The sequence below is a fragment of the Chelmon rostratus genome, chromosome 4, assembly GCF_017976325.1.
Source record: "Chelmon rostratus isolate fCheRos1 chromosome 4, fCheRos1.pri, whole genome shotgun sequence".
NCBI classification, from domain to species: Eukaryota; Metazoa; Chordata; class Actinopteri; order Chaetodontiformes; family Chaetodontidae; genus Chelmon; species Chelmon rostratus.
Genome location: NC_055661.1, coordinates 26,613 through 40,952, shown reverse-complemented (window position 1 = coordinate 40,952; position 14,340 = coordinate 26,613). Strand labels below are relative to the sequence as shown.

Here is a 14,340-nt window from a genome sequence, read left to right as displayed (position 1 = left end):
TTTCATGTGAGTGTCGCTTTGGTTTGTCTTTGTTCTTGCTTTTGCTGCATTTGTGTAAATGTTTGTCCTGCGTATTGTCTGTTACCAAGCCTTCCCACCGTCTATGTAAGTTTGCTTCTAGTTTTGTCTTTGTCCCTTGTCATTCTACAGTCTATGTAAGTGTTTCTTTTGTGTTGTCTTGTTCAAATCCATGCCATGTTTTATGTGAGTGTTTCCTTGTTCTGTCCTTGTCTCTAACCCTGCCACGAGCCAAGTGAGTGTTGTCCTTTGTTTCTTAGTGTTGTCTTTGTCACTAGTCAACCCACAGCCCACGTAAGAGTGATTCTTGTTTTGTCTTTGTCTTTAACCATGCCCCGTGTCCTGTAAATGTTTGTCCACCATTTTCTTGTGTAAACTCAGTTCCCTTCCCATGTCTTGTCCCTTCATGTTTCTCCACAGACCCTAGTGTGTTTCAGGTATTATGGAATATTTGTTTAATTTTTTCCCCCAGACCCATTATGCCTCATTGCCGGTGTTTCCTAGTGTTGTTTTTGTCTTACCCATGCCCCGTTGTATTTGCGTGTTTGTGTTTTTGTGTTAGTGTGTTGTGTTTGTTCTATGTTTCCCTGTGAGGTCATCGTTCTCTGAATAAGCCCATTTACCCTAGTTTATGTTTCTTAGTAGTTTCTGAATTTTGGTTTTCCTTGGTTTTTTTTTGTTAAATAAATTTGTTAAGTTATATCAGTGCCCTATTGTGTCTGCGTTTGGGTTACCCCTTAGTTCCCCCTTAAAACCCCAACCTTCCTGACACCTATCACTGTAAATTTTAATTTGGTGTATATTGTTTATTGCCTCATTATTCTTTTGATATATTTTTATATAGTTTATTCTAGATTTTTGCACTAAAATTATTATTCAGTCTCTTGTTTTTTGTCTTTTCCATTCTCCTTTTTTCTATGCAAGTATATTCACTGCATGTTTAAATCAGTCAAATTCCTTGTGTATGCAATCATACTTGGCCAATAAAGCCCATTCTGATTGTGTGTGTGTTAAGTTTTACAGTTCTTGAAATGGTGTATGTTTATTTTGTGAGTTGGTTTACAGAAGTTTAAACATGCCAGTTAGAGTATTTAAGTGAGAAATACCTGCTAATGGCAAGTTTAGAATTCATGTGGACAGCACTGACAGGACGTGCTTTTATTTTTTAGCTTTTATTTATTAGGTAAGTGTGTGTGTCCTTAAATGTTAAGTACTCAGAAGGTGCAGGTGAAAGTGGAGGTGAAGGTGGACAAAGTGCAGTGTGCAGTGGCTAATAGTCCTCACAGTCTCTCACTCTGGTGAGGGGCTGCTGGGGGTGATAGCTCTGATGCTCTGGGGAAGAAGCTGTCCCTCAGTCTGTTGGTGGTGGTGCAGATGTTCCTGTACTGCTTTCCTGATGGAAGCGGTACAAACAGTCTGTGGCCCGGATGGCTGGGGTCTGTGGGGATGGCTCTTGCCCTCTTCCTGACCTGGCCTGCATATATAAAGTCTAAGTCAGGGAGGGGGCAGCCCACGATGTCCTGTGTAGTTTTAACCACCCGTGCCAGTTGTTTCCTCTCCTGTGCCGTGCAACTGCCATACCACACTGTCATACTAAGGCAGAGGATACTTTCAATTGTGGCCCAGTAGAAGTTGATAAGCAACCGTAAGGAGAGTCCAGCTCGTTTCAGTTTCCTGAGGAAGAAGAGCCTTTGTTGAGCCTTCTTCAGCAGGCTCAACAAAGGCTGTTCATGGACCAGGAGAGATCACATGTGAAGGCCCAGGAACATGATGTTGTCCACACGCTCCACCACTCCTCTGTCCGTAAGAAGGGGGCGTGATCTGTCTTTCTGGACCTCCTGAAGTCCACAATGACCTCCTTGGTCTTCCCTGTGTTCAGCACCAGGTTGTTGGCTGAACACCACTGGGTGAGCTGGTGTATCTCCTCTCTGTAGTGGGTCTTGTTGTTATCTGAGATGAGACCCACTGCTGTAGTGTTGTCCACGAACTTCACGGCTGTGTTGGTGGGATGTGTGGCAGCACAGTCATGAGTAAACAGGGAAAAGAGGGCTGGGCTGAACACACAATCCTGTGGCTTGCCCGTGCTGAGGACCAGAGGGGATGATGGTGTGTTCCCTATTCTCACCACCTGAGGCCTGTTGGTGAGAAAGTCTCTGATCCAGTGGCACAGTGATGCAGGCAGACCCGCTGCGTGTAGCTTCAGCGCCAGCTTGTCTGGGATTACAGTGTTAAAAGCTGACCTCTCTACAAATAGCATCCTGACGTAGGTGTTGGGCAGCTGCACGTTGGTCAGGGCTGTGTGCAGGGTGATGGTTGGTCAGGACTGTGTGCAGGATGATGGAGACAGCATCTTCTGTAACTGAAGGCTGTCTAGGTCCCTGGGGATGAAGCCTCTGATGTACCTGCGAAGAATCCGCTCAAATCACTTCATCACAAGCTGGTAATCACTCAGGCAGGTGATGGATGTCTTCTTAGGTACTGGCATGATGGTAGAGGACTTGAGGCACTCAGGAACCATAGACAGCTGCAGGAGCAGATTGAAGAGAACAGGAACACTCCTGCTAGCTGCTCGGCACAAAGATTTCTCAGAGTGAAAAGAGAGAGAAGAGAGTTTTGAATAAGATGATGATGCTGCATAATCCCGTTTTGTAAGGATAGGAAGTCCCTCCTCTTGGTACAGTTATTAACTTCCAGCCAATAGGGTTGGTATAATGGTACTGGACTCCTGAGGACAACGTACCCCCATGGTGAGATACTGAGTGAATGTTTGAAACAGAGAGAGCCAGAGAGAGAGAACTGCAATGTAATAATAATAATGATGACTGCAACCATGACATCATAATGATGCGTGGGCTTCATCCGAAATTAAACCTAAACTAACCTTAAACCCTAACCTTAAAACCGAATCTTTGCCTTCAAAGTGTCCTTTTAAAAAGTGTGGAGTGGAGTGACCATAGTGCACAAATGTCATCAATACAGTGGTTTAAAACTGAAATTGGTCCTCACAAAGATGAGATTAGGGTAAAGCTTCAGATAAGGTATGTTGTGCTTGTTAGGGGTGCAGACTAGGGAATGCATTATGTCAAAGACAAATCCTGTATGTTTGTGTTTGTCTGCAGGTTATAGTGCAGAGGTCTCTGTCAGCCAAGTCTTTTTCTCATGCCAAAGCAGGCAGTGTGTTGGGAGGCTACCTAAAACTGCTGCCCATGTTCTTCATTGTCATGCCAGGCATGATCAGCCGAGCACTGTTCCCAGGTCAGTCTGCCTTCTGGAGTGTAATATCAAATGCATTTTGATTTGATCATGACCTCATTTAACCAACCAAAATACTTTCATGTACCCAAACATATTTTCACCCAAATTCTTTGAACTGAGCATGAAATTAAATCCACTGATGTCTGTGAAGATTCTCATTCAGTCATGATACTTCTAAATGCTTTACAAAGGCAACTAGACTTGCTTGGGACTGTAGAAGACGCTTCATCTCTCATCCAAGAGGCTTCTTCTTCTAACTGACTGGAGGGGGAGTCCCAGGCATTTATCCTCTTGCAGGATTGTTCACAACTTGGGAGTTGTTGAGGTCACATGTGAGTCTTTTACCCGCCCAGCCATCATGTGAAATGTTATAGTCATGAGTCATGGTGTAAATCGGGTGTTAAGCCAGATGGCTTCTCTCACTTCTCTTTCAAACCATCAGTTCACTCTTTGTGTCTTTAAGAGAGTGTCCCTTGTACTTAAGATGTAGGTGGACTTCTGAGTCTTGACCTGAGGTGTTGGCTCTCCTGTGTTGTGTCATATACATCTATATGGAAGAAGTAAAGAGCAGAGCCCTGATCCAGGAACTTTATGGTCTTCAGATGGTCAGGTATCGAAAACCGTAAGAGATATCAAAAAGTGAGCTGAGGTTCATTGTGAGCAAACAAAATTATCTACGTTTTAAAGTTTGAATGAAGCCTCTAAGAGAAAGTATGGCAGCGGAAACTTGAAAAAGGCTGAAATTTGAGGAAATTTCCCACTCATTTTTAAAATTTTTTAGCGAATAACTTTGCGAATTATTAACGAATCCTGTCATAAGTACATAGCACACCATTCCTGATCGAGCTGCACGTTTTGATATATAGTTTGCGAGGGTTTTCTCAAAGCTGCGGGACAAGTTACGTGCCGAAATTCTGGCGGAATATGAAAAATAAGAAGAAAAAATGCGAGAGATTACAATAGTGGCTCTATAGCTCTTTGAGCTATAGAGGCAAGTGGCTCGTGCCTTGCCTTGTGCCACTGAAAAGTAAAACACCCACATATGGATCAGTATTTAATACTCTTACTCAGTACTCAGTAAGTAGAGCAATGTAGTGTACATAGTCCAATGCATCAAGGAATGAACAGACTTGTCCATTAGGCAAACAAAACAACTGCTTTATTGTGCATAGCACAACACAGGATAGCCAGCACCTCAGGTCTAGACCCTACCTGCATCTGAAGGACAAGGGACACTCATTTGAGGACAGTAATGTAAAGACTTTAGCCAAAGAAGACCAATGGGTTGAAAGAGGAGTGAAAGAAGCCTTCTACAACGATCACTCAACAAAGGAGACCACTTGTAATTCGCTTACTATGCAGTCCTGACATCCCTTCCCAAGTGGCTTAACATTCATTCACACCATGACTTGTGACTGTAATATTTCACATGAAGGCTGAGGGGATCAAAGACTCACATGTGACCTCAACGACAAAGGTGTGAATAATCCTGCAAGAGGATACATGTCTGGGACTACCCACCAGTGTTTACAGCAAAAGAAACCTTTTGGATGAAAGGCAAAATAACTTTGAGAGCCTCAAGCAATCCATTTGCCTATGTAAAGCACTTAGAAATCAATGCACTGATGTTTTCTTTAACAGCTTTCAGTGCAGATACGTTGGTAAATATAATTGTCAGACAAAAGTAATATATTTAAAACCAGACATAATCTTCACTTTGTAGGATGGCATCCATGGTGGCAGGGTATCTTACAAAAGTAAATCTTAGTAATTGCCCATTTTTCTTGTTTTTTCTTTTTCTTGTGTTGTGTGCATGTGTGTTTGTAGATGAGGTAGGTTGTGTGGATCCAGCAGTGTGTCAGAGTGTGTGTGGAGCATCAGTTGGTTGCTCCAACATCGCCTATCCTAAACTAGTTGTGGAGCTAATGCCTGTGGGTAAGTCACGCATGCACGCACACACAAACACACACACACGCATATACACATACATACGCACACATATGTTTGAACTTTAAACTTCTGTTTGAACTATTCTTGGGTGGGCACTTAATGACAATGCATTCTCTAGCACCTTACCATACCCTTAACCATCACAAGTAAATGCCTAACCGCAACCCGTACCTTAACCCTAGTCTAAACCTAATTCTAACCTAACTGTTAAACCCTTAAACAACCCTTTGAAGGTTTGTCCAAAACCAAGGACTGGCCATATATATACATACAGTATATCCATCCATCCATTTTCTTCCGCTTATCCAAGGCCGGGTCGCGGGGGCAGCAGTCTAAGCAGGGATGCCCAGACTTCCCTCTCCCCAGACACTTCCTCCAGCTCTTCCGGGGGGACTCCGAGGCGTTCCCAGGCCAGCCGAGTGACATAGTCCCTCCAGCGTGTCCTGGCTCTTTCCCGGGGCCTCTTCCTGGTGGGGCATGCCCGGAACACCCTCCCAGGAAGGCATTCAGGAGGCATCCGAAAAAGATGCCCAAGCTCCCTCAGCTGGCTCCTCTCGACGTGGAGGAGCAGTGGCTCTACTCTGGGCTCCTCCTGAGTGACAGAGCTCCTCACCCTATCTCTAAGGGACCACCCCGCCATCCTGGAGAGGAAAGTCATTTCAGATCTCGTTCTTTCGGCCATGACCGAAAGTTCATGACCATAGGTGAGGGTAGGAACGTAGATTGACTGGTAAATCGAGAGCTTTGCCTTTTGGCTCAGCTCCTTCTTCACCATGACGGACCAGTACAACGACCGCATTACTGCTGCTGCCGCACTGGTCCACCTGTCAATCTCACACTCCATCCTTCCCTCACTCGTGAACAAGACCCCAAGATACTTGAACTCCTCCACTTGAGGCAGGAGCTCTCTTCCAACCCAGAGGGGGCAGGCCACCCTTTTCTGGTCGAGAACCATGGCCTCGAACTTGGAGTTGCTGATTCTCATCCCAGCCACTTCGCACTTGGCTGCAAACTGCCCCAACACATGCTGGAGGACCTGGTTCGAAGAAACCAACAGGACAACATCATCCGCAAAAAGCAGAGATGAGATCCTGTGGTCCCCAAATCAGACTCTCCCCAAAACAGTGGAGGTGGAGAACATGGTCCATTCGGACTTAATGTCTCCAACCTCCCTCGGGATCTGGTCAAAGCTCTCCTGGAGGTGCGAGTTGAAAACCCCTCTGACAGAGGGTTTCAGACATTCCCAACAGACCCTCACTACCCGTTTGGGCCTGCCAAGTCTGTCCAGCTTTCTCCTCTGCCAACTCACCACCAGGTGGTGATCAGTTGACAGCTCAGCCCCTCTCTTCACCCAAGTGTCCAAGACATACGGCCGAAGGTCAGATGACACAACCAAGAAGTCCATCATTGACCTCCGGCCTAGAGTGTCCTGGTGCCACATGGTGTTCGTTATGGATAAACTGTGACTAGCACAGAAGTCCAATAACAGAACACCACTCGGGTTCAGATCCAGAAAGCCTTACCTCCCAATCAGGCCCCTCCAGGTAACACTGTTGCTGCCCACGTGAGTGTTGAGGTCCCCCAGTAGAACAATGGAGTCCCCAGTCGGAGCACTTTCCAGCACCCCTCCCACGGACTCCAAGAAGGGCAGGTACTCTGCACCTGTTCCCAGGCCACCAGGCACTCGCCTGCGAGCCCCAACCCCAGCCCTGATAACGCCACCTCGGACCTGTTTCCCTTGGGAGACCCTACCAGGGGCAATAAGCCCTGAACAACATAGCTCCTAGGATCATTCAAGTACTCAATATATATACATATATATATATATATATACAAAAACAATAATCAGTGTCCAAGCAGATTACAAAATTTGATATTTTTAGAGCAGAAGACCAGATGTAGTTAACTTGAGAGATTAAAAATGGTGAAATGATAAAATAATTAATTTTCAAGAAAATTATGAAAACATAAACTTTATTATTACAGCATAACCTTGAGGTTAACAAGTGTCATGATATGAGCCTATGAACCAAGAAATTATAATAATTATTATGTATTTGTAATAGGATATTGTGAATTTGAGCTTGGAAATTGCAGAAATAGCATAGGCAATGGTGGAGGCCTGTTAGGAAGAGTAGAGAAAGAAGTTAACAAGGAATCCCAAATAGACTGATGCTTGAACTGACCAAATGAAAGTATTTTCCTGATACATTATCCAGTCCTTCCCACTGGCTTCTGAAGAAGCCAAACCCATCTCACAAGAGAAGACAGAGAAAAGGATTTCACAAAACCTTGAATATTCAACTAATCACACCAAGTGTTGGGAATACAATTCTGAAAAAAAAAAAAAAAAAAAAAAACGCACATCAACCTGCTTTTCTTCAGTCTATTGTGAAACTATTCCGCTTCCGTACAGAAGGGGGATGAGGACGGCACGGTCAAGGCCGAAAGCATCGGAGCGCCTCGGCGGCGGATGAGGCCCGACTCTGTCTTTGTCTTTCTCTTCGTCGTCTCAGGCAAAGACTTCCTTAGCGTTCTCGGGTACCCTTTCCAAAAGGTTCTTTCCCTGTGGCTCGAAGAAGGCGCTGACGCACAGCACATGCAGAAGGAGGAGGAACAGGAGGAACCGAAACAGGAGGAGGAGGAACACGAGGCAACCAGCGGCTGTAAACGTCTCCACCGCGAGGCGTTTCTCTGCCCCTGCCAAAAAAAAGGTCTTAGAAGAGATCGCTTTGACTCAGATGAAGAGGCAGAAGGTGGAGGAGGATAGCAACGAGGGTGAGTATGAAACAAGAAGAGGAGGAGGGGGAGGAGAGCATGAAGCGGCCAGCACAAACCACGTCTCCTTCACGAGGTGAACCCAGCTCTCACTCTGAGGAAGCGGAGGATGAGAGGACAAGGAAGCGGTAGCCAGAGGAAATGGATGTTTTTTTTTTCTGTTTTTGTGGCTCGGTGTTGTTTTTTTTTTTTTTTTTTTTTTTGGGACTCTTTCTCCAAACAGGAGGAACATGAAGCGGCCTGCAGCCCCAAACAACATCTCCATCCCGAGGCGAACTAGGACAGAGAAACTGCAAAAGCAATGAGAGGTGAGTATGAAGCAAGAAGAGGAGAAGGAGGAGAGCATGAAGCGGCCAGCAGCCGCAAACAACATCTCTGTCACGAGGCAAACCCCGCTCTCACTCTGAGGAAGTGGAGGATGAGAGGACCAAGAGATGGCAGGGGGAGGAGGACATATTTTTCATCTTTTTTTGGCTCTGTGTTCTTTTTTGTCTTGGCTCTGTGTTTTTTCTTTTTTTGGAGAGCTCTTTCTCCTAGCACATTTCCAAGTAGCTGTCGTGGAAAGGACAGGAGGAGAAAAAAAAAGGGAGTGGAAAAACGTACTAACATTTCCTACCAACGGTACCCATTCCACATTCCACCTTCCACAATACCCATCTCTGCAATCGCACTGCAAGCCTACAGCCTACAACCATGACAGTGTGAGGTTTCACCCTTCAAAGGTTCCTACAACAGCTTTTTTCCAGTTTGCCGTGCGAAGAAGAAGGAGAAGAAAATGATGAAGAAGAAAAATAATAAGAAGTAACAGGAGGACGAGGCAGCAGGAGAAGAGTGATCATGAGCGAGAGGAGGAGGAGGAGAGCGCCTCACTACGGCGAGAGCGAGGGGACGGGAGGATGAAGCAACAGCAAAGGAAGGAAGAGGAGAGGAATCAGAAGCGAGAGGAGGAGAACTCTACACGACAGCAGCGGGAGAAGAGCGATCGGGAGCGAGAGGTCCTGTACTTCCCGGCTTGTGCCAATGCCTTCTCCTCTTCTTCATGATCATTATACTCATCCGTATTATCCTTGGAGTGTGGGTCAGTTTGACCCAGTGCAAGGACACTGGGTGTATACGGGATACAAAGGGCGATGGGAAGGTTAATACACAGTATACATTACATTTGGCAGTTTGGCTCTGTTAACCCCTTAATGCCGATTGTCGCGAATTCGCATCATACTGCTTTGGAGCAGCCGAATCGCGCATGCATTCCTCTAATGCCGGTTTGTGCATATTCAACACACACCTCGGTGTCAGGCCAGGACTCAGGACAGGACTCAGATGCAGAGATGTTTCTCACAGATGTTTATTCAGGCAACCAAGTAACCTCTTCGCTAGGTTACCAGAATCTCCGGGAGATGGCGAACATCGTCCACCGAACCCCCGGATGGCATGAAAGCAGGGAAGAGTGAGCCCAGTGGATCATCTGTGGGCTCAGATTAACTGGGACAAATAACCGATTCTTGGGGCACCCACTAGGTGGCGGCATCACTCCGTTAGCCTGCTTATCCTCATTTTCTATCTGCCAATTCCTACCACACAGGTCCGTGGAAGGATGGGCTCAGGTTCTTTGGCAATGGGCTCAGGGTCGTAGAGTCGTGACGAATTGCTGCTGGGGATCAGGCATGGTCAGGATCAGCGCTGTGGTGAAGTGGGTCTTGAGTCTCTGGAATGCTGCCTCAGCTTCGGGTGACCAGGAAAACTGGACCTTGGAGGAGGTGAGAGCATGCAGAGGAGCCGCTATTGCGCTGAAGCCTCTGATAAACCCCCTATAGAAGTTCGCAAATCCGAGGAATTGCTGAACCTTCCTGCGCCTATCGGGGGTGGGCCTATCGGCCACAGCGCTGACTCTAGCTGGGTCCATCTGTACTCTTCCAGGGGCTACAATGAGGCCCAGAAAGGAGATGGTTTCAGCATGAAACTCACTTTTCTCTGCTTTAACATACAGCTGATGAGATAACAGGCGCTGGAGTACTGCTGTAACCTGCTTCTTGTGAGTTTCTAAGTCTGGAGAGTAGATTAGGATGTCATCAAGGTTCACATAAACAAACAGATCTATGAAATCTCTTAGTACACCATTAATCACAGCCTGAAAGACTGGTGAGTCCGAAAGTCATGACCAGGTATTCATAGTGACCGCTGGGTGTATTGAATCCTGTCTTCCACTCATCTCCCTCTCTGACTAACTGGTCCGGTGGGACTCCGATCTAACTTGGTGAAAACTTTAGCCTGCTGGAGCTGGTCAAATACGGAAGACATGAGCGGGAGAGGATAGCGGTTCTTTATAGTAATATTGTTATTGTTATAGTGTCTATGCACGGTCTAAGGGACCCGTCTTTTTTAGCCACAAAAAAGAAACCCGCTCCAGCCAGAAACGAGGAGGGGCGTACCAGACCTGCCTTAAGCAATGTCTGGATGTAGTCGGTCATGGCAGCTCTCTCGGGTCCGGAGACCGAGTACAGACGGCCCTTGGGAATGGTTGAACCAGAGATCAGATCGATGGCGCAGTCGTAAGGTCTATGAGGGGGTAGTGACAAGGCTTTAGACTTGCTAAAAACTTCTCTTAGGTGGTGGTAACAGGCAGGTACGTTGTTCAGATTGGTTTCTGGGTCTGTGGCAACATGAAGAGAAACATGGTTAATTGTTGGAACGTTATTTTCCGAAATCAGATGACATTTCTGTCTTCACAGTCTTCACCCAACCCCTTAATTAATCCCATTTTCCTGTCTATGTGTGGATTGTGCTTGCACAACCAAGGGTAACCCAAAACGAGAGTCTGTGATGGAGAATGAAACAGAAACAGTGTCTTTGTAGCCCTGGATATGTGTTTCCAGGGGCTCTGTGGCATGAGTAATACTAAATAGTTCCTTGCCATCAAGGGCCCTTGCCCGGACAGGAGTAGCCAGGGGCTCGGACTTGAGCCCCAGCTTCGCAGCCAAAGCCCAGGCCATCAGGCTCTCATCCGCCCCTGAGTCCACGAGCGTGTTTAAGTCAGTGGTGGTGGTGCGGTACCTGCATCGGCGTGAGTGTTCGTGGCGCTGCTGCTGGCGGGAGCAGAGTTTGGGTCTCTTGGAGGGACAGGCAGCATTGAGATGACCCAACTCCCCACAGTAAAAACACCGACCCTCCATCAGTCGGCGTCGGCGCTCCTCAGGCATCAGCCGAGCCCGACCCAATTGCATGGGCTCGTTACTCCCCTCGGTGGAGGAGGACGGAAAAGGGGCCGATGGCGAGTGTCGAAGCTCCGTTCGACCAGATGACCTCTGGCAATCGGCAGGCTCGGCGTTGCTTGAGTTCGAGGGCCGATTTTCCGTTCGGATGGCCAAGGCGATCAATGAATCCAGGTCCGGGGGAAGATCCAGCATCTCTTGGATGTCAACAATCCTTTCAGGAACACATCATACAAGACTGTGGAATTCCATCCACTTTCCGCTGCCAGTGTGCGGAAGTGAATGGCAAAGTCACTGACCGAGCTCAGCCCTTGCTTTAGCCCGCTCAGTTCTCTAGCCTTCTCTCGGCTATTTGTCACAGGGTCTAAGGTTCTACTTAAAGCCTCCTTAAACTCTCAGAGGGAGGAGCAGTGTGCTGATTCTCGATCCCACTCAGCCGTAGCCCATGCCCTTGCTTGTTCGGTCAGGTGGGAGACCATGAATGCGACTTTAGATCGCTCTGTGGGAAATGCAAAGGGAGAATGTTCAAAATGAATGGAACAGTCTATCAGGAATGCTTTGCACTGACGCGGTTCCCCGGAATATCGTTCCGGTGGAGCAAGCTTGGTACCCGCTCCAGCGATGGGCAAACTCTGAACTGTGGTGGCACGGAGTTTCGGGCTGGTTGACGGAGGTGATCGATCAATTCTCTCACCCGCGACGACAGTTGGCCTATTTGCAATGCCATGGCGGCCTGGAACTCCTCCTGGCGGGAGAGGCGAGCCTCCTGATCCTGCACCGCGGTGGTGAGCTGGTCGGTCTCTGCTGAGTCCATACTGGCCAGTGTGTACTGTCAGGACAGGACTCAGACGCAGAGATGTTTCTCACAGATGTTTATTCAGGCAACCAAGTAACCTCTTCGCTAGGTGTCAAACAAATAGGTTATGAGACTTTTTCTATAAAGGGTATCGCTATTGATATATATCTAAGTATATAAATGAACAAGAAAACAGAAAACGCTCTAAATGAGGCTAATAAACAGTTCTCTAAGAACAAGGAAAACAAAATCATTCCTGAAGGAGGAAAAAACACTACGTCTATGAAACGTAAAACAAAGACGTTCCCGAAGGAGGAGGAAAACAATGGCTATGAAAAGTTACCTGGGCAAGAACACGAATCTAACTAGGAAACCTATCAAAGCAAAATACACTCCTATAAAACTGGAGGAGCAAGATACTAACAAACAAAACAAGCTAACAGAAAACCACTCGTAATCGAGGAAAACAATTCGGCAAGGTATATGTAAAAAAAGAAAACAGAAAACTAAATTATCAAAGTTACAAACAAAAAACACTCACAAAGAGGAACAAGGCTTACAAGAAATAACGCTGTGACAAACTCCTCTTAATTTAGGATCAATTTGAAAGCAAAAACGCAAAGAATTATTATTTTTTTATATAATCCAAAGTAAATTCAGGCATCCTTTCACATGCTTATGTGAAAAGCCTTAAGCAAACAGAGCACCTCTCTGCTGTTTCATGTGCCTACATGGAAAGGCTATAAGCAGAGACCCACAAACAGCCTTCCTGACCTACACCGTGCTTACAGGGAAGTGTGAGTAGAAGTTGCTAAGGGCAAAATAGACAAATTGAAATGCAGCAAGACCAATTTGTTATTTGTTGTTAACTAATAACTTTTAAAAGAGTCCATGTGGTTACCTATGACATTTATGAGAACAAATTAGCAATCACAAGTTACGTATAGCTTTTTGAACACAGAATATGTCTTGCACTTCAAGCCAAATATAACATTCGTCTGCAGCCGACCAACGGCCCACAGCCTTGAGAGTTGGAATGGGAGCTCTGCATACTGCAGTTGTTGCTGCTCCTATGTTAAGAGAATGATTGGTGTAGTGTTCTGGCGGAAGCCAACAGGATTGGCAGAGACTTGCCTCGGACATGGCTTTTCCCTCCTCAGTGGCAAAGAGAGGCTCTTGTTGGCTGGCCTGATGTTGGTTCCTCAGATAGCACATGATAAAAAGCAGACTTAGAGGTCTTGTGAAGCATCAAAATATTCTGTGCGTGTAGTGAACTCACCACTTCTGAGAAAATAATAAAAAACTGTGAGAACTGTTTCTAATAGTAAACCTGTATAAGAACCTTTTCCTTAAGTAAGTGATCATATTTCTTAAGAGTGGGAGAGTGAAAGGGTATGTCATTGCCTTGTGGTTTCTCCCTCTTAAGGGAGCAGAAGATGAACACATGGGTTTTCGAGTGGGCTGATTATGATGGATCCAAACAGGGCAGGTGAAACTGAATACCTGCTATAAGTCCTTTAAGGGAGTATGGCTGCATTTTTCGGAATTCATAACAGTGAACTTTGAAGGCACATATGATGGAATTCATGTTTTTCTACCCGGCACAGTGGAGGGGGGTCCATCATGATCTAGGGTGCTTTTTCATTCAGTGGAGCACTGGAGCTTCAGGTGGTGCAGGGTCATTAAACTGTGGATGGTTAAGTGCAGATGTTGCAGCGGACATCCATCATGACATATGGCCCTCGTCTGTGTGGTAACAGCTGGGTTTTTCAACTGGACAACACTGCAGTTCACAGTGCTCGCTTAACGAAGGACTTCTTCAGGAAGAATAACATCACTCTTTTGGACCATCCCGCATGTTCCCCTGATTTAAATCCCATAGAGAACATTTGGGGAGGGATGGCAAGGGAAGTTTATAATAATGGCCATCAGTTCCAGACAGTTGATGCCCTTTGTGAAGCCATCTTTACCACTTGGAGCAATGTTCCCAATAGCTTCCTGGAAACTCTCGCATCAAGCATGCCCAAACGAATTTTTGAAGTGATTAACAAGAACGGTGGAGCTACTCATTACTGAGTCCTACTGAGAAAATTTTTGGTTCTGGTTTGGAGAGTTGTTTTGTAATTTTTTGAGCGATGGTCTTAAACTTTTGATCAGCTGATAAACAGCCTTGTTGTTTTCAATGACTTATTTTTTCAAAGTGCTTTTTGTCACACTCCCCCTTCTTGCTTTTGCATATTGTAGCTCTACTTAAAACTCATTAAAATCCAAATGTGCAAAAGGTAAATCCTAGCTATTTTTCAACTGGTCTTAAGATTTTGATCAGGTCTGTAT

At 46.0% G+C, this 14,340-nt stretch overlaps 1 protein-coding gene across 1 annotated transcript in view; it reads left to right on the top strand.

Annotated features, from left to right (window-relative positions):
• slc5a9 (solute carrier family 5 member 9) overlaps positions 1–14,340 on the top strand; it is a 53,650-nt gene that overhangs the window by 31,692 nt on the left and 7,618 nt on the right. Inside the window, exons 8-9 of the mRNA XM_041934831.1 lie at positions 3,138–3,273; positions 5,101–5,208. Of these exons, the coding sequence (XP_041790765.1) occupies positions 3,138–3,273; positions 5,101–5,208 (244 nt within the window). The remainder of the gene's footprint in view (positions 1–3,137; positions 3,274–5,100; positions 5,209–14,340) is intronic.